Source organism: Manis javanica, chromosome 5 (assembly GCF_040802235.1).
Source record: "Manis javanica isolate MJ-LG chromosome 5, MJ_LKY, whole genome shotgun sequence".
In the NCBI taxonomy this organism is placed as follows: domain Eukaryota; kingdom Metazoa; phylum Chordata; class Mammalia; order Pholidota; family Manidae; genus Manis; species Manis javanica.
Window position 1 is genome coordinate 140,572,675 of NC_133160.1, and position 23,969 is coordinate 140,596,643.

General features: G+C 43.2%; 1 protein-coding gene across 7 annotated transcripts in view; it reads left to right on the plus strand.

Annotated features, from left to right (window-relative positions):
* APBB2 (amyloid beta precursor protein binding family B member 2) overlaps nucleotides 1-23,969 on the plus strand; it is a 381,148-nt gene that overhangs the window by 253,812 nt on the left and 103,367 nt on the right. For 4 of the 7 annotated variants that reach the window (XM_073237708.1, XM_073237711.1, XM_073237710.1 and 1 more), the window contains 4 exons: nucleotides 5,119-5,327; nucleotides 13,723-13,785; nucleotides 14,173-14,258; nucleotides 14,353-14,413. In XM_073237708.1, the coding sequence (XP_073093809.1) occupies nucleotides 5,119-5,327; nucleotides 13,723-13,785; nucleotides 14,173-14,258; nucleotides 14,353-14,413 (419 nt within the window). The remainder of the gene's footprint in view (nucleotides 1-5,118; nucleotides 5,328-13,722; nucleotides 13,786-14,172; nucleotides 14,259-14,352; nucleotides 14,414-23,969) is intronic. The other 3 variants (XM_073237712.1, XM_073237714.1, XM_073237713.1) reach the window with 3 other exon arrangements.

Below are 23,969 nucleotides of genomic sequence, written 5' to 3' on the forward strand. Positions count from 1 at the left end.
TGGAATTCGATCCTAAGGCTTCTGATGGGAGGCGTACAGATGTGTGGGCCAGCTGGAATGGCTGCAGGATTTGCTGGAAGAAGAATTAAGAGGGAGGCACGGCAAGGAGGGCCCTACGTGAAGGGACATGCATTGGACATGTCCCCAGCCTGGGCTAGTTCAGGGGTCAGGGCCAGTTCCCAGAGGACAATCTTGGTGCTCTCTCAGTGGCCGTTTGCCTGTGGTCAGGTCAGCTGGCTGGTCTCACAGCCTTGGATCTGCAGCCATTGTGTTTTTTCTTTGGTTTCCACTCTTACCTTCCAAATTCCCCCAAACTGTCCACACTGGTTTTTCTCAGGTCTCTGAAAAAGTAAAATCTATTTCTATATAGGGACATAGTTTACCTCCTTGGCTTTAAGCCAAACTGCTCTCCTCTCTGAGCCTTAGAAACAGGGGTAACAATAGTGTGCCCCAACCAGGGCGGCTTGGACATCCCTCCAGCTCCTGCAAGAAAGAAGCAATAAAGGAGCTGGGAAATCTGGCCCCCGTCAGCGTCAGTATTCAGTTACTTTTCCTTTTGTTGACAGTATTATGGTTACTGCCCCTCAGAACCTCACCATAGCACTGTGGCACTTCGGTTAAGCCTTGAAAGGCCCGATTCTTGTCCTAGCTTGCTAACATTAGTACCCTAGCCGTCTAGCTTGGATTGATGTGAGCATTAAATGTGGTCATGTATGTAAAGACATGCTTTACTTTAAGGGTGGGGAGCTTCTTTCCTAGTGAAGGCCCCAACCCACAGTGGGGGGAAACCTTGAGACATACAAATAACAGGACAACTATATTCATTTGGGAATGGTTTGTGTTTGAGAGAAGCCTAGGAAAAAATGTGCAAATCTGCTTTGAAATAGACAACAGGAGACATAAAACTTTATTTTTAAAAATAACAAAACTTACCTCCATATTAGCCAACACAAACAGGCATTTGGAGAAAGAGAAGGTATCTGTGAAGCAGAGACAGCTGGCCAGCGGCATGTGTACAGTCTGGTCTTTCTGACCCCTCAGCTCCACAGAATGCAGCCCTGCTCAGGGAGTCTGGCTGACCTTCCTCACCAGGGAAAGAGTCCTTATAAGATTTGAAGACCTATAATATATAATAATAGTAATAATAATAACAATAGCAGAGAATACTTATTTAGTGAATATGCCCATCATAGGCCAACCTTTAGTCAAGTATTTTACACGCTACCTCGTGAAGTCAGAACTGTTTTGATTCCCATCTTACAGGAAAGCATCCAAGACCAACGAGTTTGAGTGGCTTATCTGAGGTCGTTCAGAGAGTGGGTGACTGAGCCAAGTTAGGAAGACCCCGCATGGAGTTCACACTTGGGTTTTCACACCACGCTGCCCACTGTTATCTCTAGAATCTTTGCTCACTGGTTTCTAGTTTCACTGGTGTGTTTAAAAATACTCTTCAGGCTTTATGTAGATTTTGCCATTTTAACTCTCTGATAAAACTTCCCTAAAGTAACTGCCCCAGTGGGTCTGAGTTCCAGTCCTGAATTTGGGTGACTCTGAGATGGAATCCCGTGGTTTGCCTCATGTTCTCCCGTGGCCGCTGCTGCGTGATAACTCAACCGGTAAGAGAAAACCTCTCCTGTGTGGAGGTTTTTCAGGTTATTCCTACTAACAGCTATGAATGCCTACTGAATACCACATTGAAAACAATGAATATACCAAGTTGTGATTTCAGAAGTCTAAGCAGATCTGTTGAGAATGGGTGCATGACAGATACTCAGCTTTTTTTTCTCAAAAAACTGCTGAGCATCGGAAGGTGCATGAAGCCATCAGCCGCTATTTCCTTTCTGCAGCCCTTTGTCTTCAGCAGTGCTTCACTATGTAATTTTCTGAGAATCAGACAGGATTAGACCTTTTCCTGTAATACCCTATATTGATTAGCCTGTATGCTTTTTGTCCTGTCACATGCACTGTGGTCCCCATTTCGGTGTAACTGTTTTAAGCCGCTTTGCAGTATTTTGATGAATACGCGACAGAAGCAGCTTCCTGATAGCCAGGTAGCAGTCCTGGCCCCTGTACTCTTGCCTTTCAGTAGTTAAGCAAAAATGTGTAAAAAACAACTGATCCCTTCACGGGGAGAACAGTGTAGCACAGAGAAGGCACATAGTGGATCTGTGGCATCTTACTACACTGATGGACAGTGACTGCATTGGGGTAGGGGTGGGGACTTGATAATATAGGTAAATGTAGTAACCACATTGTTTTTTCATGTGAAACCTTCATAAGAGTGTTTATCAACCATACCTTAATAAAAAATTTAAAAAATAAATAAAAAACAACTGATCTCTGTTTTCAAGGAAAAATACACACACAAGTCTCATATTTAAAACAGATGAAAGTGGTGCTGCTGTAGCCCGAGGCTCTGGAAGGGCCTGAGCTCCCCCCGCCTGCACCGCTGTTTCCCCCTCAGTTCGCAGACAGCTGAACACTGCCGACCTGCCGAGTGAGGTCTCAAGCACTCATGTAAACATGCACATAGTTTTATGGAGGAAAACAGCAAATTGGGGCTAGGAAGGTTAAACAAAATGAAGTGCAATAAGGCCAAGGCACCTCGCAAGGCATATTCCTCACTATTCCTTGAGAAACCTGTCAGTAAACAAAATCTCATCTAAAAGTCTCTTGGCTTCCAGCCCAGGACTCTTCCCACTCTATCATATTGTATATACATATTTTTGTCTGTAAGAACATTCACATACACCATCCAGGGAAGTAAACACTGCTCTAAACTAAAACTTCATGGTCCTGGGGCTTGTGAGGTCACTCTTTTGTGAAATTGTACAGAACTGATTTCTTCACGATTCCTCTTTTGCTAAGTGCCAAATTCCATTTCCCATCATTCAAGGACTTCATTCATTCATTCCCTTCTTTAACCATTCTTCCTTCCTTCCATCTATTCATCTATCCATCCATCCTCCATCTATCCATCCAACTTGTTATTGAACACCTGCCATGCTAGGTGCTGGTAATATGATGGTGAACAAGACAGGTATGATGTCTGCTTGCCCTCACAGGGCTTACATCCCTTACAACCAGTGTGGGATGATGGGGGAGGGATTCTATAAATGATTCTGGAACTGTGAATAATACTGTAGAGATGCTCACCTCATATCCTCCATCATCACTGTCAATTTTTAGCAGCAGAGTCAACCCGCCCTTTAAATTTTTATTCCAACAAAATTTCAGCAGAAACTCAGACTGTAAACCAAATATAAGTGGGTGGGTCTGATTGAAGACAGAAGAGCTCAGTTCCTGCCACGCAACCCAAAGCCCCCCTCATGCTTGCCCTTGAGGTGCCACCTCACACACTGACCTTGGTCTCTGTCCTTGGTCTGACATGGTTTCATATGCTAAGAGTGCTATGCAGCTATTCTTCATATATGCTAATGTCCCAGCTGTAGGAACAGCTAGGATGAATGTGTAAATTCAGGCCCTCAGACCTCAAAAACCACAGGCATGGTAACTAGCAGCCTTTTTTTGTTCTTTCAGTTTCTACCCCCAGAGCTGGTTGTCTGTAGGCCACTAGAATGGGACAAGGGAGCACTCTTGATAGGGTGTTCTCCAACTGAATCCTGGGCCCTGTGGATTGTACCTTTTTGTCCCAGTTGAGATGTTGAAAACAAAAAACAGCAGGAATTACTCCTCCACCCCCAAAAAACGAGACAGGATGAAGGAGCATATATACACATGTTTGTTTTGTGTTGTTTCTGAAAAATTTGGGTAACTTGAAATTATTTAATCATGTTTAATTTCCTGTAGGGGGAGGGGAAATTTCCATCGTAATTTGAGACAAGTGGCAGTTTTGCCTCTGGCAAATTTAAATGAGAAAAGTGAATGCTGCGATGCCAAACCATCCATGAATGCACATCTGTGCCCATAGTCTTAATCAACCTCTTTGTCTGGCTCCTTTTTTTTCTTGTTGCTGCTGCAGCAGCCTCAGTGATGCCTGCCCACGTGATACAGTGACATCTGCACAGAACAGGCCCTCACTTTCTCTTTGAATTGATGTAAAGCGCTCCAGCCTCTTCAAGTGGCCACATAGAAAAGGGCCTAATCCTTAGGATAAAGTGATCCCCAGATTTAGAGCACAAGTTTCTTAAGTTTTTCCACCTGTGTATACGTCAGTAGAGCTGCCTGTGTTCCTCTGTTATGCCTCTATCTGTATGGATCTCCTAGTCTACTCAGCTTCTCTCTTCTCTAGTTCGTTAGCCCATGTCATAGTCAACCCAAAGAAGGCCGAAAATGAGATCTTAAAAAACAAATAGTTATTCAGTAAACTGATATATTAATACAGGCCAGGGATGACTGTAGTTGCCCAGTGGATGTATTTTATTTAGTCCCACAGCACTGTGTAAAAAATTATTTTTTGAATTTGAATGCCTTTGGACTTTGCAGATGCTTGCCAGTTTGCCACAATCCCCACCATTCTCTGTTGTCTTTCACATTCACCCTCCTTGATGTATTTACATTACTGCCTGTTTTTAAAGTCATTCTCCCTTCTTGCATTCCAAGGCTTTTCCAGTCTGCCTTCCTTGGAAATCTCCTATGTGCAATTTAGAATTCTGGAGTACTACAAAAGACATTGCTACTTTGTAGATATTTAGAGCTATTAAAGCAAATGAAAAGATATACAATCAGCACTCATTTATAGAAAGTTGGTTAAAGAAAGTTAGAGTTGTTCTCACTGCTGGGAATGGTATAAGATGCCAACCAGTAAATCTTACTAATTTAAAAAGTGACTCAGCAGATTTTATGTGTAGCCTCGAAAACTTTGCTCAGGTGGTTGATTCTGGCTAGACCAACTGTTGCTTGTCCACAGGGTTCCTGGAGCTGTAAGATAACTTGATAATGGGTTCTTTATGTCCATATTATCAAATATCAACCTTCCTTTCCAGCTCACTCTTTCCAAATTTCTTTCCATATTGCCCGTCCTACCATACTTGGTGTCATAGAATGGCGTTAGTTCTCATTTGGGCTGTGGACTCACCTGCCTATGAAATTTCCCTGACTATTGGTACTGAAATTAGAAGGCTATCATTGTTCCCTGTTTTTTTTTCCATTTCCCAGCAGACATATGGAGTGATCACTCCTTTCAGACCGATCCAGATTTGCCACCTGGTTGGAAAAGAATCAGTGACATCGCTGGGACCTATTACTGGCACATACCAACAGGGACAACTCAGTGGGAGCGCCCTGTCTCCATCCCAGCAGACCTTCAGGATTCTAGGAAAGGGTCACTTAGTTCTGTAACGCCATCTCCCACCCCAGAGAATGAGGTAAAATGGAGAATCTTTTTAACAGCTTGGTAAAGTGAATGTAGCTTGTGATTTCTGTTTAGGCTTATTGCTTCTGCCCCAACAGGTCATCAAGGTAAGCATTTTAATTATCATGCATGTTGCATTTGACACTTCAGAAATGTTTCCCCTTAGTAAATAGTGTGAATACCACCTTCCAGGGATGTTTTCATTTTTTAGTGGCTTTGGTCTCTTGAAACACTGTTCCAGGTACAGAAAGTAAGTGGGGCTGATGAATGAGAAGTGGCTAAGATTCCCTGGGGCTCGCGGAGGTGATGCTTTACTCTAGGTGCCCCTGCGTGGTGCTGGCTCCATAAAATATTTACAAGCAGAAGAACGTCTCTTGGCCAGACGTATTATAATTGCTGCATAATATTAGCCCTAGATTAATTTGATTGCCTCGAGAGGATGCCTGTAAGAATAACCCCTGAGAGCCCTTAAATGCTGAATTTCTATCTTTTTACAAAAATGATCTGTTTATTTAGTGGAAGTGACATTATTTCAGAAATAAGTAGCTAAATTTCTGCTTGCCCTGAGGAAGAAATCTGATATTTAAACAAAGAGTTGAGGTATTAAAAGATTCTGCTGTGGTATTTATTAATACAAAGATTCATGTAGTGAGCTTTTGTGAACCTGATAACAAAATAATCCAGAGAATTGCAGTTGGAAAAGGTCACAAGTAATGGCTTTTTTTGAGACATGTGGTTGGATCCCTTACAGGCAGGCATTTCTGCCTTTTTCTACCCCAGTCTTTTGTTTTTTTAAACAGCCCATTTCTTTTCCTTTGAGAACAAGGAGGGAACTTATCTGCGAAGCTTCTCTGTATATTTGCAACTGTTAATCACCCTGCCTATCTTTGACAGTAGGCAACATCTTGTTTCCTACATCTTTGATTATTTACTTGCTGTCAACTGGGATGCAGTTAGACCTATAATCCAAGCACATTCCTGCTGTAACTGGGTTTTAGCATCTCACTTACCCTGCCTGGGCCTCAGATTCTCCATCTATCAAGTGATAGGTTGGGGTGAGCTATCCCCTCATTGATAGACAGGGCCCTTGGTTTGTTGGTACTTGACCCCAATAGTCAGGCATGCTTCAGTACCATTGAGCCGTGTGGGATTTTGTTGCTATGTGATTTTGATTATTCTTTATTGAAGCACAATATTCCTACTTCCAGAGCAAAGTCCATTCATTTACTCATCTCGTGTTATGTATGCTAGGGGATAAAGACGAACCAACACAGTCCTGGTCCTCAAGGAGCTTAGCATGAATGGAGTCCTCTTCCTACCCCAGCCCAATTGCATCTTGGCGTTTCTAGCTGGACCACAGAGTGGCCTCCCAGAAGCCGAGCAGGCCAACATGGCATGCAGCCTCTGCTCTTTGCGAAGGAGCAGATATCCTCTCTCTTCCTTACCTGTACATCCTTTCTCTTGACATCTCTGCTAGCATCTCTTTCTTCATTCCAGGGCTTCTTTCCCCTAGTGCCTCCCTTTAATGTTCTTCACCCACAGAAGAACCTACAACTACAGAATACTGGGGTGGGAGGGGATCATCTGATACCAGAATCCATACGTTAAAGTCAGGGAACCTAGATGCAGAGAGGTTAGTGAGCAGTGGTAGCACTGGGTCTAGAAGTCAGAGTTCCTGAATCCTCCTGAATCCTAGCCTGGGATTCTCACCAACTTTGCTGGCTTTGGGATTTCACCCTATTCTGCTTTTGCATTATCCCAGAGGTGAGGAGATTAGACTCACTTTGAATTACTGTTTCTGTTCAGTGAACCTCCTGTCCTCTGTATGGGGAAGAAATGAAGTCCTGAAAGCCTGCCTCCTGAGGCCAAGGTGTGGGTGTGGTAAAGTCCAAAGAGCACATCCCAAGGCTTAGGCGGCTCCCAAGGATTTTTATTTCACTTACTATGGTAGACTTTCACATCCCCATTTTCTGCAAGAAGCCTTGGGAGGAATGCAGCACAGGTGGGCCTGGGGAAACTGTCAGGTAGCAGAGTTTGTATCTAATCCCTGAGCCTCCTTGCAATGGCTGCTCCTGCCTGTTCTTCCCCTTCTCTGTCCCTGCTCCCAGTTTCATCCTGCCCAGAGCTCAGCCTTCTCAGGTCACACTGTGTCCTGCAGCCCGCCCTCCCTGCCTCCTCTCCAGAAGTTCAGTGTTTACCTCATGCATCCCCACTCACTCCACCTCCCTGCTGTTATTCATGATATTGTAGCTTTCAGTGTGTTTTCATAAATGTCAAATCATTTATTTCCTTCAAGACTCTCATGTGGCACAGAAGACAGCTATTATGTTCTCCATTTAAGAAAAGGATTAACTGAGGCTCAGTGAGTTGAATGACCACACAGCGGGCATAAGGATGGACACGTGTCCAGGGCTCTGACTCTAGATCTTGAGCTCTGCCCCCAACACTATGTGGATTCCCTTCCTGTGACTTGTCCCATTCTTTCTCCTGCTGCTGACCATGCTATTGTGATGAGAAAGTCTTATCCCTCCAGGGAACTTTGTTAACAGATGTGTAATTTTGAAGATACATAGAGAGGACATGGCTTATATCCAGCACTTTAACAGACTTACGAAATAGATGTTCTTCAGATCAGCCTTTCAATTGTTCCTGTCATACACATTTCCCCCTGTACATAAGGTCATCCATTTAGTCAAAGAATCAAGTAAGTTCAAAAGGCAGTGGATTAAAATCATAGAAGCAAAGGGATGAACAGGTAGATTGAAGAGGAAGGGTAGAGTTGGGGAAAAGTCCTAGCCTGCCACGTATCCAGAACATGCAGAAGCAGACATGGACGTTAAACCAGAGGCACTGAGGGTAACTGAGTGTTTACAGTGCTGGGCTCATGCCTAATCTCATGACTACTCTTAAAACCCTGTGCATCTGGTATTAAAGTTGTCATTTCCTTTTTACATTTGACAACGCTGAGACACAGGTGAAGAAGCTTGCCCAAGGTCATACACCTAATACATGGTGGAGTCAAACTTGAAAGACGGTCTCCTGACCCCCATCTCTACCTGAAGCTTCATGGTAGTGCACATCAGGAGGCTGGGAGCATCTTGAATCTCTTCACATCATCCTGAGGATGGCTGTGTCACTTGCAGAGCCTTCTAGAAAATGACTTCTCTTGACAACATTGTTTCAGGTGCTAATGTCAATTGAAGAAAAATGATTATTTCTCTGACACTGTTTCTTTGATCTCTCATTAAAATGTATTTCAGCTAATTCAGAAACATGAGAGAAAGCAGAATGTTAAGAGTGAGAAGAAACATGTAATATGTCATGTTAGAAATGCATATTTTATTCAGCTTTTTTCCTGAGCTGGTTTTAAAAAAAAATCAAATAAATGCCAAAATCAGTTGACTAAGCTTCACAAAAGTTTAGGACTGAAGGCTTCCTTACAGTTTGAAAATTTTACATTTCACATTCCAAAGTTCACTGGGGAAGTGTTAAGTGCAGTGGATAATGTTTCCTCTGCACATGCCAGAAGTATTTGCAAAAGTTTATAAACTATCCAGGAAGCATTTGCTGCTGAAATTTGGCCCATGAAGATCTTCCCCCAAACCACTGATATCTCCCAAATTATATAGTTGTCAAATTTTAGGAGATCCACACAAAATAGTTTTGTGAATAACTATTGTTCCATAGGCAAATCTTGCTTATAATCTTTCCAACTTAATGGCATTCCCTGGTTCCTTAAGAAGAGAGTGTGGAGGAGAAAGTGCGTCTGAAGGAAGGTGGAATTGTTTCTCAGGACTGTGATCTTTTCTAGATCATAATTCAGTCAGTCTTGCTGCATTTCCCCTGGAGTATGTGGGGGCCTGTGTAGCTAACTCCCTAGGAGGGACAAAACCCATTATGATATTAGAACCTGTAGACGCTCATATGTTCATAGAAAAAAGATGATAACATAAGGGGCCGTTCTTCTGTCCTTTTACTGAACTTATTTTTCTGATCTAGAAATCATGACATTTTAAGGCTGGCAAGGGCCTATCAAGAAGGTCCTATCAAATGCTATGGCAGTATTTCTTTCTGAACCTGTGAGCTAAGGACTGCAGCCGGGGTTACTTCTGGGGCTTGTAGAACATATCAATTCCTTCTTCCTACCCCAAGCCACTGAGCTAGACTCTGTAGGGGTGGGACATGGAAATCTGCCTTTATCATAAGCTTTCTAGCTAATCCTATGCTGACTACGTGCAAGAGCTGGTCCTCCAGTGAACCTAGTTTCCCTGTCTTTATTTCTGTGTCACTTCCTCTTGGGCCTTACCCCAGCACCTCCTGGGAATCACTGCTCTTACCCTCTACTTGAAAACCCTTTAGTCCATAGTGTCTCTTTGTAGTATTACTACTTCCAGCATGTCAGTCTCTCTCCTTGCAGAGTCAGGACTGTCCCTCCATCTTGTGTCCCTGGCGTCTGGCACAGTGCCTGGTACATGATGAAGCTCATTAAGTGTTTGCTGAAGGAATAAAAGAAGGCATCAACCACCTTCATGGCCAAGAGAGCTCTTAGTTGACTTGCTGGAGCAGCAAAGCCAGCATTAGGCCCTGCATCTCCTGACCCTCCTCTGGTTTATGTTTGTGCATTGTGCTGCTGCTCAGAGACTAATTCATTTGCACAGGCATTTGTCAATCTGTTTACTAGTTTTTATTTATTTATTTGCTTCTCTGGATTGTGTTTGCATGATAAACCATACCTCTGTTCTTCCTTTAGTGCTGCATCCAACAAAACACAGAAAGCATTTTAAAAAGACAGACAAAATATACATGTAGGCATACAATGTTCATTAACACTGCCTGGCAGTGTTCCTTGGGATTCTAAGACTCCAGATGCTCTGCTTTTTCTCATCAAGGTCACACATACTGAGGCTCAAGTCTTGACAAAGGAAGATTAAGCAGCATAGTTCATAACTCTTTGTAGTCCATAGGTCCCCTAAATTTTTGTTCTTACAGATGGCCTTGTTTTTTTCCTCTGTGGAGAAAGTAGAGGATAAGGAAAGTGACATGCCCCAGACACCTTTGGGTAGCCAGGCCCTGTGCTAAGGGCTGATGTTCTTGGGCTCACTTTGTCCACACTGCAATGGGAGGTCTTCTTAGCTCTGTTTGAGGTGCAGGGTGCTAAGGTCTCAGAGCAGATGCATGATCTGAACCTGGGCTTTCCAGGAGGTCGTGTTGACTCCAGAACCTCTGATGTGCAAAAGGAGGTGGTGACTGCAGCTGCTGCCCGTGGAACGTTCATGTGTTCTGCCCTCTCCAGGACTCCCCAGCACCACCTCCAGTCCAGTTTGCATTTTGACAGCACTGCATAGAGACTTTCTTAGTGTCTCATAGGGACTTCTCATCCCATCAGGCCCCATCCTCAAGAATGCCCTGTTGACACTGTCAAAGGATCAACTCCAATATTAGCTTTTTTTCCAGCAGGACATGGCATTGTTTTTGTTTGATTTGTGGAATTTCTTTCTAAGATCCCAGAAGAGAAACATGGAAGAAGGAAAGTCTCAGTAGTCAAGGTTATACAGTTGGATTCCCTGAGTGGGCCCAGGCTCACACAGCTTCTGCTGCATGGTCACAGAGGGTGCCACGCTGGAAGGTCACGAAGGGTCATGATGGGCATCATGCTCTGGGCACTGGGCTGATCCCCATGGGCACACTGTGTCTAAGTTGCTGAGGCTCCAAGGCTCTCCTGGAATTCATGTACTTAGGGAAAGGCACTGCAGCCTGCGCAAGGTCAGGGCAAAGCACCAGGAGGATGCATCCCAGGCTGGAGCTCTGCCACCAGAACATCACTCCGCTGTGCAGAGCGTGAGCTGCATCACCTGGAAGATTATCAGTCAGGAGGTCCTTACTCATGGAAGACAGCCTCTGTTGTTCTTTCCCTTCCTTTCCCCTCTTTCTGTCTTTGCCACCAGCCTTTCCCTCTCTTACTGTCCCTCTCTTTGCCCCTTCTCTCCATTATCTCGCACTCCCTCCACCCAGACTGCAGAATGGGGTGACTGCAAACTTTCTGTAGAACCAAAGAATCTCCGTTAGGTTTTCTTTTTTTAATTGATTAGTTAAAATGTTGTATTCTCTCTTTGCAATAAAAATAATTTGGTGGATAGAATATGTAGTTCTTAAAATGTAAGACAAATTACTTTTGTCCTTCCTTGCCCTAAAAAGGAAAACTCATTTTTAAGGAGGAGAAAATTTCTAAAAAATGAATACTTTTAAATATAGGAGGAAAAAAAGTCTTTTGGCTTAGTCATAACATTTAATGTTGGTCCCATTTTTCCCTTCTTTGAGTTTTGCACCAAAGGGTTTCTGTAGGAGTACCCATGTTATTTTGGCTTTTGCAGAATCACTGTATGGGGCCTTTGTTGATTTAAATCTATAAAAAATGATAGCTGGAAATTCGCCAGCTGGCTCATGTCTCCACAGCATAAGAGCTAGATTCATGTAGTCTTAGAACTCTAATCAACTTTACCTTACAGGGACCTCTATATCCAAAGAATAAATACTTAAAAACATTTAACCCCCACCCCCCACCCCATCCCCACACATGCAACTGTTTTAATCGAATGCCAAAGTTTTCCAAATACCTGTTTTAAAAAATACTCTCCTACTCCCAACATAGTGTCTTTTGAGGGTAATTTCTGACTCCAGATTCCTCTTGTCCGACACCTACTGTTTTTTTTAAAGCTTCTTCACAAGAATACAGCTGCCTTGAGCCTTCCTAGTTCACTACCTGATATTCTTTTTCAATATTCAACTCAAGTGAAAAACAAACATTGCTCACATGTGTGATGACAGTGTGGGTCAAAGACGCTTGTTTTCCTTTTTAAAAAGAAACCCTAGCTTACATTTTTTGATGATTCAGGTCCTTATTGTGAGCCCCCCTCTGATGGTGATTCTAAACCTTTCTTGGTCACTGGACCCTCTGAAAATAGGAGAAAATAGGGGATCTTCTCCCCAAGAAAATACACAAAACCCCACCCCCTTTTGAGGGGTTCCCAAGCACCCACAGTTGATAGATTAAGCTCTCCTGGGTTATTAATCTTCTCAGTGAAAACCGAACATTGCTTTGGGGGATACAGTAAGGAAAGAGGCAAGGTGCTGGGAAGCATTCCTGCTCTTGTGCTCAATCAAGGAGATTATTAAAAAAAAAAATACAATGGTCTGAGTTCTATTTTATTTTGAAAAACTTCAGTTTGGGTGCCTAGTCCAAAAATGAAGCAACAGTGGTATCAACCATACAACAGTGATAATGGATTGAAATTGGTGATGACTTGGTCCCTTAGAGTCCTTCAGAGCTAAATAAAGGCATCTTTCAACACACAGGATATTTGAACTGGGCTGCTTCTGCTTTCAGTGGTTTTAAAAATTGTATTAATGTTGCGAGCAAAGGTTATGGGTCAGTATTCCCTTTTCATTTTTGAAGAAATTTAAGTTGGAAAGTTTCCATTGTTGATTTATTATCCCAAGAAAAGAGATTTCCCTGACGAGTCAGTGGAACCAATTCACAAGGATGTCTGTGGGTCTTATGAGCTTCAGGTATTTCCCTAAATCTTAGGTGGAAAATATTTGAGTATTCAGTCAGTGTAGTAGAAAGGAAAAAAAAATTGCCTTGTCTGAGATGTTCAGATTCAAAGATTGATTAGAAGAATTCTCCCAGTCAGCCAAGGCTTCATGCTTTGCTGTATAATTATGTCTAGAAAATCGTGTCATGATCTAATAGAAATTTGTGAAGAGGCTTGTGTGCAAGGCAGCGGAGCTTTTTATGAATTAGAGGAATTTACACAGGATTGTTTAGAGCTACTTTTTGTTAGGTTAGATTTCAGTGGGATATTGATGTCAGGCCACACTCTATCTCCCTCTTTTCCTGCTCATTGTCCCTTTTTTTTTTTATTTTAAGTGAAAATAATTTGACCTCCGGCTTCATATACCTTTGGCCGTGGACACACCCCAGTTCCCAAACCAGCATACTGACAAGCACCACCCCTAAATTCTCCCCCACTCAAGAAAACAATTCTGTTTGTTCATGGGAAGTAAAAAGCTTCCTTTGGAATTAAGAATACTAGGCATGTAATACTTAGCTCAGTATGTGCTTTTAAGACCACACTTAGAAAATGACTTCACTGTCTGCTAATAATGTTCAGTCATTTGTTTGGTAAGTAAAGCTCCATCTCTTCCCTCCTGCCCTGGTCTTCAGGTGATCATCCAAGTCTAGGGAAAGTGAACTAACAAGTTCTGTTAGAGTGAATTTGTTCCCTAATCCGTCCTGTGAATATCAATGCTAACAACAGTGTCTTGTGTTTTTTTTTTTTTCTTTCCTGTTTCCTTTATTTTCTTTTTAAATCATGTGCTTTTTCCTATGTGAATAATTATATGTCTAGAAACAGCCATGGAGTGATTTTGCTGTTCTGAATGGGGGAAAGATTAATAGTGACATTTGGAAGGCAAGTATATTGTCAGATTTTAGATCATTTAATATTTTGTCCTGTTTGCATGGCCGTGGCTGTATCTTTTACTTCATGAAGATCATGCATTCTGCAGAGATGAAGTAATGGGGCTTCTTGCTAGGGATGTCCAGCTCTCACACATGATGCCTTTTTTGAAGTCCTCTGTTGTGAGTGACTTGAGGATGATTGCCCCAGGTTCCCTGTTGTCTTATAAGAATCAGCGCTTGCCGAGCCAGCACCCAGCAGCCCCTGCATGCCTTTTTCTGCCTAAGCTCACATACATGCTCTGCCTCATGCCGGGAGGATTTTTGCTCCCCTTTGGTATTTGAGGCCATGTTATGGGCCCTCCCCCTTCTCCATTAACAGGGGTCTATTTTCCTCTAGGATTTGCATGCAGCCACAGTTAACCCGGACCCAAGTTTAAAAGAGTTTGAGGGAGCAACGCTGCGCTATGCATCTTTGAAACTCAGGTAAGATGTTGGAAAGACCTGCAGTAATCTGTGGCTTTGTGCAGTGAGAGTTTGCAATCGAGTTCTAAGTCCAATATTCTGTTTTTCTTTCTAGAAATGCCCCAAATGGTGATGATGATGATTCTTGTAGTGTCAACAGTGATCCAGAAGCCAAGGTTTGTAAGAAATATGCTTCCAGTGACCGGGTTATATTCTTACATCAAAGCAATGATCTTGGACGTGGCCCCGTTTTTACAAACCATCAACCTAGAGTCACTTAAGCTGTTGTCCCTCGATTGTCTCTCTTTCCTAATCTTCCCAACACCTGAAGTAAATCTCCAGGCCAAGTTAGGTTTGGGAGGATTTCTGTAATCATCAGGACATACCTGTATCTCATGGCACCAGCTCTTTGCACAACATAAACAGTTAAAATAATTGTTCAATGTGAGCTTCCAAAGTCTTTGAAGAGGGCCCAGCCTTGCGGGGAAATGGGAAGGGCAGTTGGACCAGGGTAGGAGCCTCCTCACACCCATCTTCTCCAGGGCAGCCTCACCCCTCTGCAAGGTGATAAATGCAATGATCACAGGCAGGATTCATGATGGGAAGTGAGAGTGAACTTTTGCTTCTAGACTGCTGGTGGGGTACCAGCAGAGCCATCATTACAGGCTTGCAGCCAGTGTAGTAACTCAGGGTCCTGAGCTGAGATCAGGCCCCTATGTAAGATCTTTTAATGCTGTGTAGTTTCAGTCTTGAAATTCTTAATAATTTTATTAGGGCAATGGAGCATACTCCTGGGACTTACAGTCTGGGCTTACTCACAGTCCTGGCACCCCCTACCACCACATTCCGGCTCCACCAGCAATTACTACTAGGGGCCTAGGTGGGAAGGGGAGGGTTGGCATTAGGCACACATACCCCCAGGAAGGGCTAAGTGGTGGCATGTCCAGCCCAGGCTGACAGAACCATGATGTGTTCAGCAGGCTCTGCCTTTTCCCAGTCCAAATACCTAGCATGTCCTGGCACAATGGTACTGTACACTTGAGGGCCACCCATCTGCTGTGGGTCTGTGGGAAAGAGATTCCTGGCTCAGTGTTCTTATCTCAGCCAGGGCATGGTGCATCGGGCCAGCCACTGGTGGGAGAGGTTACCCAGGAGCTGGCGGTCTGTGGGGGAGGGCAGGCTCCCTAGGCACCTAAAAGGGCCTGCCCTCGCCCTGCAAGTATCTCTGTGCTCAAGGGAGCACGACTTTAAATAGTAAGTAAAAACCACCATAAGGAATCAAGAGAGAGAATGCAGAAGAAAGGAAAAAGTTTTGTTTTAGTACTTCTTACGCTGTTTTTCCTGTTTCTTGAACAAGGGACCCTGCATTTTCATTCTGCATGCATCATTTTCATTTGTAAATTATGTAGCTGGTCCAAGATAATTTCTATCTGAATTCCAAAGCAAACTGTGTCTATGATTAAAATGGCAAATAGGTTCCCTTAGTAGTCGAGTGGGAAGCATCATGCAGGTTCAAAACTGTGACTCCTTTGCCAGAAACTCCCATATTGCCATCAGTTCTATAAGGATCAAGGCTAACAGTTGACATCTCTGGTACTCCTAGATTATCAGCTTCACTCTGAGCGCAGCCTAATAGGATGAAAGCGATCCAGAGCCAGTGGTATACTAAACAAGGCCTTGGGCTTCTGCTAACATGTTGGCCTTTAAAGATAAATTTTATGGCAGGGAACGGATGCAGTAAAATAGGAAGGCGGGCTGTGAATAATTGCTTTGCTACCGGGTGTTTTACAAGGGCTATGGGCAGAGGCTTGGGGGAGGAGGGGTGAGCAGCGGCAGTGTCTTTCTCCACCCCTAAAGGCTGGAGGAGTGGTGTCTGTAAAGCTGGGGTGTGAAATTGACACAGGCGGGCAGGGAGGGAGATGCCTGGAAGGGAGATGGAATTAGAAACGGGAGTAGGAGGACTGGTTCAAATATTACCCAAGTCGGTGCTTTCTCCTTTTCCCTCCCAGTTGTATTGTTTACTGAATTCTTTATCTGCCCCCTTTCTATTGCCAGTGTGTCTATCGATACCTATTACAAATTTGTGTTAATAAGGAGGCTCAGCTTTATCCTAAGTTACTGCAGGTGTACTGAGTTCTAAGCAAAAAAGTGTGGGTATTGCATTATGTATTTATGTTCTTCTTTGATCCATAAAAGATCTGAGAAGACTTAAAAGAACAAACACATTTTTTTAAAAGGCACAGAAGATACAAGGAGATAATCATTGTGTCTCACTGTACTGGGACAGTAGAGTCAGGAAACGTCAGATTGGGGGAAAGAAAAACACATGGCTTTTCAGACTGTAGGACTCTGCACAATTAGAGAAACTGACCTGTGGGTTCATTTCCATACCTTAGTGATTATTGATATCCTGTATTCTTGGAGTGAATGGCATGAATCCCTAGACGGGCAACTCAGAACCCTGACAGGACGTTTGCACCATACCTGCTTCTAACTGCCCCCAGCCCACCCTAGATTCTGAAGGTCCCTGTGCTGTAGAAATCACTGTCGCTGTTAAGGACCCCAAGCACTGGGAGAGAAAAGGGTTTCAGAACCATGCTTTCAGGAATCACAATGCACAGAAGGCCAGAGCCTCCCAGCTCTCTGCGGAAGGTAACCATTTGCCTAGTGCTTCATTATAGATAAGTGTAATAATGAATATTAATTTTTTGCCAGGCATGGTCCTAAATTTAATTTTCTTGGCTCTCATCCCACAAAAATTCAGTAGGCTTACGTGTCATTATCTCCATTTTGCAAATGAGGCAACAGGCATAGAAATATAAAAATCTAGTAAGTAGTTGAGTCAGTATTTGAATCCAGGCAATTTGGCTCCAGAGCCCATGTTCACTGGAGTATATAAAGAAAATTCTTTATACTTTACATATTTGAAAGTTGCTAATAGAGTAGATCTTAGAAGTCTTTATTGCAAGAAAAATTAATTTGTGACTGTATGGCTACAGATGTTAATTAGGCTTATTATAGTGATCATTTTGCAATATCATTTTTAAAAATCATTATGCTGCACACCTGAAATGAATATATTGTTCCGTGTCAATTTAACTTCAATTAAAAAAACAAACTCTCACTTGGAGCTTCTTTTAGGGGGCAACCAGCAAATGATGTGACCTCAACAGTATTCCACCCATATAGAGATACATAGAAATTTGGATTTTGCCAGTTGGTATTTTATGGCATTACTTATTGGGAACAAAGGACGGAAACCCCAGCAAAACTCATTCTAGGCACATGGTGGAGGATCATGACAATGTGGACCAGCCCTCTGGTCTGACTTGAGGCAGAGGTGGACTTGGCCCAGAAGTGGAATGGATGAGCTGCAGGTTTTTTAGATCAACTCTCAGTCGTAGGATTTCTACTAGGCTTGTGAAAAAGGCCAGGCCCAGGAGGAAGCCAGGGCTCATGTGGAGATGACCTGCACTGCTGGTGATGGGCAGATGCGCACACTGTGGCTCCCCCATGCAGGGGGCGGGGTTGACATGCCTTCCAGGAATCCAAGTCTTGCTGCTGCTCCTCTGGATGCACGGTTACACACCACCCCCTAAGGGAGGTGGGCTGGGGGAAGCCCCGCAGGGAAGGCCAAGATGTTCTTTGAGAATTACAACTATTTCAAAATGCAACAGCTCTAAATGAAATTAACTTTTACAAATATTAAAGTCAGTGAGTTTAGAACTGACTTTTATGAAGGCCCTTTGGAGGAGAGCCATGCTGTGTCCCCGGTGCCCCTGCATGTGCACCCACACACTCCCTCTGTCCTCTCCCATCCACCTCTTAGTCACTCCTTGCCTGATCAATGCCACTTCGGGCACCCAGGAACGGAGAAGTGGCAAGACCTGGATGTCCCAGATGTCCAGGCTCCTTTGTGGAAGTAATTTAATTCTTTAGATAACCAGTTACGGTTTTTGAATGGGCCAAGGATCAGGAAACTGAGTGGTTTCAAAATAAGCAGAAAGTATCCTTTCTTTAGGAAAAACAAACCTGATTTCATGTACCTTGAGATGCTAAATATATTCTCTGAGGCATGGTCAGATTAAAAGATTGTTGGAGAAAATACAAAGACTATTGTAGAAAATGTCTTCCTTACTCCCTAAATGAAACTTATGTGCTGGAAAAATAAAAACCACTTTTAGATTGTCAGGCTGTGGACACTTCCAGATCCTCTCCAGCCATTCTGAGTTTGGGCATCTTTGATAATCAGCTGTTCAGTGAAACCCTTAAATAGCAGTGGTCGCATGAAATGACCCCACCACTCCCACTCTCCCACTTCTCCACCTCAAAGAGCAAAGCATTTTTCTAACTCTCAAGATGTTTTTTGAGCCCACCTAATTTTTTTTTTTTTGAGAGGGCATCTCTCATATTTATTGATCAAATGGTTGTTAACAACAATAAAATTCAGTATAGGGGGGGTCAATGCTCAATGCACAATCATTAATCCATCTCAAGCCTAATTCTCGTCAGTCTACAATCTTCTGAAGCATAACAAACAAGTTCTTACATCCACCTAATTTTTTATACAATAAATTATTTTTGTAGTTGATAGTATGTGTGTGTGCTTGTGTATGATTCTAAATTCTTTAATTTTTTTATTTTAAAACAATCAGATTTATAGGACAGTCATAAAGATTGAGCTCCTATATACCCTTCACCTGGTTTTCCCTAATAATATTAATATCTTTATAATCATGGTAGTTATCAAAACTGAGAAATGAATATTAACACCATATTATTAACCAAACTGAACTGATTCACATTTTCCCACTTTTTTCCACTGATGTCTTTTTTCTATTAGTGGACCCAGTCTAAGGTACTACCTTATTTGGAGTGAGCTCTTTAAAATTTATTTCACATACTCCTTTCCATAATTTTCATATTTTTCATTCTTAAGCCCATTATATTACTCCATTTAATTAGTAGCACTATAGTCTGGCTAGGTACCCAGCTTACAGTACTACAGAGCAGAGCTACAACTTCAGAAAAATAGGGGACTTTTTTCTTTTAAGTTATTGCTTTGGTATTCATTGCTAAGACTGGTATTACTAGGTCAAAGGCTATCAGTTTATGGCTTCTGTCACTTATTGCAACACTGATGTTCAGAAAGGATACAGCAGCAGCATTGAAGTCCACCAGTAAGATCCTAGGATACACCTTTTTGTCCACTGCCCATTTGACTCCAGGCTTTGTCATTTTTATTTATTCACCCTGGTTTCATTGCATGTGAGCTCCTACCTCCTACTTTTAAAGTTTCCCCTTCTTAAATGATCATAGAAACAGGGCATTTTTTATAAAACTCTGTTTCTGTCCATTCTTGGCTGTTTTATCCTCTTATTTTTCCATGTATTTTTCAAATAAAAATTTTATTTTGGAATAACTTTAGAATAAATAATAATGTTTTAAAAATAAAAGTTCCAAAGATAGCGTCAAGCTCCCATATGCCCCCTAGCCAACTCCATGTCCTTCCTTACATAACCATAGCACATTTGTCAAAACTAAGAAATTAACAGTGGTACAAAACTCTGAACACTGTTCTGATTTTACCAATTTTTCTTCTATTGTCCTTTTTCTGTCCCATAATGTAATCCAGGTTACCACATTGCATTTAGTCCCTATGCATTTTAAATTCAGAACTTTGTAGTTGTAATCTTAAATATTTTTCTCTAATTGCTTTTGTCTGTTTGTGTTACTTCTCTGTGTGATAATGTTTTTAAAATTTCTGTGTATTCATATCTTTTGTAGATCATTGTCTCTCATGCTTCATTTGTCAAGTCCACTCCTTGCCACATGTTGGTGGTGGATGCTCAGGTTGCTGGCATTTCTCAATTTTTGTTACTTTACTGTCTGACCTGGTGCTCATCCTGCTTTAACACCTTAACGTCTGAATTTCGCCCTATAAAACTTTCCTTTTCTCATGGCATGTGGCACATTGCTGATCCAGTGACTAATTAGAATAATCAACACTAAAATAAAATGTTATGGTTAAATTGAAGAAACTTAATGCTTTGGAAAAATATGTACTAGTTTCCTGAGTTTTTTCCCATCCTTTCTATCACTCACTCTGCTTGGACTTCTGTAAAGGAGATGTTCTGCCACCTTGTGGACAATATGAAAATTGCATCTTTAAAGATATTGACAAAGGCGGCAATTTCATGTGGACTCTGAATTGCTTTTAAGTGGAAGTGACATTAGAGATGATTTAAAGGGCCTCCTTTACAGGTTAAAAAAAAAAAGTGAGTCCCAGAAAGTTTGAGTAAATACTTTACTAGGGCCACACAATTAGTGTTGGAGATGGCATGCAGAGATGTATCTCCCTCCTGGCCTCTGACCACCCACCCCTCCTAACTGTCCTCTCAGTGTGTAACAAATCTTTTTCAGGGTGTCTGTGAGGAAAGGTTTTTAGAACATTGTTGTTTTAACTCCCCGAAAGGAACTGGGTAAGGAAGATGATATTGTCCCAAGCTAATTAAATTTGGGGGGTTTCAGCATCTCATCTGTAAAATGAATGTGTGGCATCTCAGAAGCCACTTCTGGTTCTGAGGAATTTTAAAATTTGAAGTTAAATGTAGCAGTCCTGACCTATGGCATCTGGAAATGAAATCTGCGTCTGATCTGTCTTCAGATCTGGAGAGGGAGAGCAGTTGCTCTCCAGGGCTGGCGATGGGTCGCTGGCTCCCCTTATGGGAACACACTCACTCTGCTGGCTCTCCGTACATAGGCACCTGCATGCAGTGTTCCTGCAAACACAAGGTGATGTGGTTTTTTCCTCCATTTTATAGATGGGAAACTGATGCTCTGAACAGGCCAAATAGTTTATCAATAGTAACTGGTGGAACTGGGACTTGAACTCAGAGGCACTTGGCTCCAAACCCAAGCAAATGTCATGGCCGCCCACTCCTGGATACTGCTTCCCCATGCATTGAGCTCACTTTGGCTGCCTGGTACTTTGGGTGGAGGCAGCAGAGATGTTGTGGCTAGGCATGGAAGAGGGAACTGGAGGGTGACTGCTTGAGAACAGACGCCCCCTTTATTTCGCCGCCATCCACACTCATGAGTCCCTGTCCTCTGCAGTGATTGCAAACTGACCTGCACATGTTGGCAAGTTCCGATTCAGCTGTTCTGGGGTGGGAAAAGGGGCTGCTCTTCTGCTAAGTTTCCAGGTGATGCTGATGTGGAACACTGAGTAGCAACACTAAAAAGTTTGATAAGTAAGGCATCATTGCCATGCATAGTCTTTCTGCACAGAACCTCCCAGTCTATTGTGGCCCTTTGCAATGAGTTCTCAGCTCAGATTTTTTTAATCCAGGCCCTGGATTTTGTGAAAGCTTTGCCATCTCCTTACTCTCTTGTAATTGCCTGACCCAGATGGACAGACTAGGGGGAGGAGGTGATGCAATCAGCTGATTAGTAGGGTTGGTAGAGGAACTTTCTGAAATGAATGGTGAATGAACTTGAGATGCTAATATTTATCTGTGCCCTCTGTTAGTTCCTATTAGCATAGATTTTCATGAAGTAATTACATTAGCAGCTACTGACTTGATTATCACTAATAGATAAACAGGAAGGGGTAGGGAGTATCCTTTCTCATTCAAATTTATTTCTGGTCTGTGTGACAAATTAATTATCATTACTTAGCATTTAATGTCTGCATGTAGTTCTCGTAATTGATTTTTATTTCTGTGGCAGAGGTTTTTTTCTTTCAGAAGTCCTGGTCTGTGTGAGAAGAGTGGATTTGATTTTTTATGTTGATTCGTTGTATCAAAACGTTTATTGAATGCTTGATTTTTCAAGGAGAGGCTAAATGATACAATGGCTAAGAGCATGGACTCTGGACCTAGACTAAGTGGGTTCAAAGTCAGACTCTGCTACTTACTGAGTGAAGTTGGGAAAGTTTCTTAGCCTCTCTGTATCTCAGTTTTCTCATCTGTAGAGTAAGGATAGTAATTGTACCTACTTCACATGGCCACTGTAAGCATTGAGTTGATATATTAAAAACATGAATGACAAGTGCTTAGGGACTGTCTGTGGTACATAATAAGCAATCTTCATGCATTAGCCATTATTACTGTTTCTGTTACAAAGAGGAGTAGATATGTCCCCAGCTTCAAGGGGCAGACAACAAACAGGCAAATTGAATGCACGGTGCTAAGAGCTGAGTTATCATCTCATGAATGGAGACTGCCAGGAGCACCTACCCTGGCCGGGAGTCAGGGCTACCTCATGTGGTTCCCTGGAAGGAGATGATGCCTAGGCTTATGAATGTACTTGAATTGCAACAAGACTTAGTGATTTCCCCCCATTCTGTGTAAGTGCAGAAGATCTGAAAATAATTCTATTATGTAACTTTGTGTGCATTTTCAGCAAATGCTTTTAGGAACAGATCTACTAAGATGAGTCCCATCCTATTTTTCCAATACTGCTAATACTATGTAATAAACCTTGCCAAAACTTGTTCGCTTAAAACAACGATTTATTTTGCTCCTGATTTTGTGGAATTTGCCGAGGGTTCAGCAGTGCAGTTCCTTTCTGATCCACATGGGGACAGCTGGGGCTTGAGGATCCACTTCCAAGATGACTGCTTGGCCCCCGTGCCTAGCAACTCAGTGCTCCTTGGCCTCTCTCTTCCTGCAGCCTCTCATCCTCCCGGGCCTCCATGTGGCTTGGGCTTCTTGCAGTGGGGGTCGCTGGGTAGGCAGGTGTACACATGTGTCTGGATTCTGAGGCACAGGAAGCTGATGGCCCAGATGTGACAAAACTGTTCTCAGAAATGGCACCACATTGTTGATCGGAGCAGACACCGCCCAGACCGAGGGTGGAGACACAGACTCTCCCTCCTGAGGGAGAGGGGCAGGGCCAAAGTGCAGAGAGCACGTAGGGTGGGAGGCCTTATGTAGCATCTCTGGGACACAGTCTGTGACAGAGGCCATCCCATTCCATGGAAATGCTCTCAGCGAAGGGCGTGGTTATCAACACAGTTGCATCCAGAAACGGAGGCACAGAGCCGATGACAAACATCCGAAGACCTGGCAGAGGGAGTTTCATCCCTCACACATGGCTTTTAGGTTGACATTCACAAAGAGAAAATAATGCCCGTCCCGTTCAGCCTGAGGAGGAGAAGGAACACAGAGAGGTGAGGTGATCCGCCCAGGACTGCTAGCTGGTCCCGGAAGGGCAGGGCTCAGAGCCAGGCCCCCGGACCCTGGGCCGGCATGGTTTCCGCTGGGCAGAGCTGACACTCACAGCTTCTTGGACACTCACAGCCACTGGCCTCAAACGCTTATTTTGTCTCCCAGCCCAGAGGACGGCTTTTGTGTTTCTAAAACTGTTTTCCTCCCTGTGTTTGCCAACACAACTGAACATAATGCTGTGCTCTGGCAGAGCTATGACTTCCGTTCCCTTGTCAGCGTCTGCTCACCACCCTTGCCTGAATGAGCAGTCGAGGAATCCGCAGCCGTGGGAGCCCCTCGATTTTGAAGGACACAGTTGAAATGAGATGTATTGTTATCCAGCTGTTGGCAGCCACGCCCTGTTGTAGCAGGTGCCTGGAAAGGCAGATTTCCCTCTTCCCTTGAGTGATGGCAGCTCGAAACAGGTGCGGAGATGAGCGGCAGCGGGTGGCAGAGGTGGGCACCCTGGGTACGCAGGAGTCGCAGGTTCGTGAACCTAGCTACATGGGATCCTGGCCGA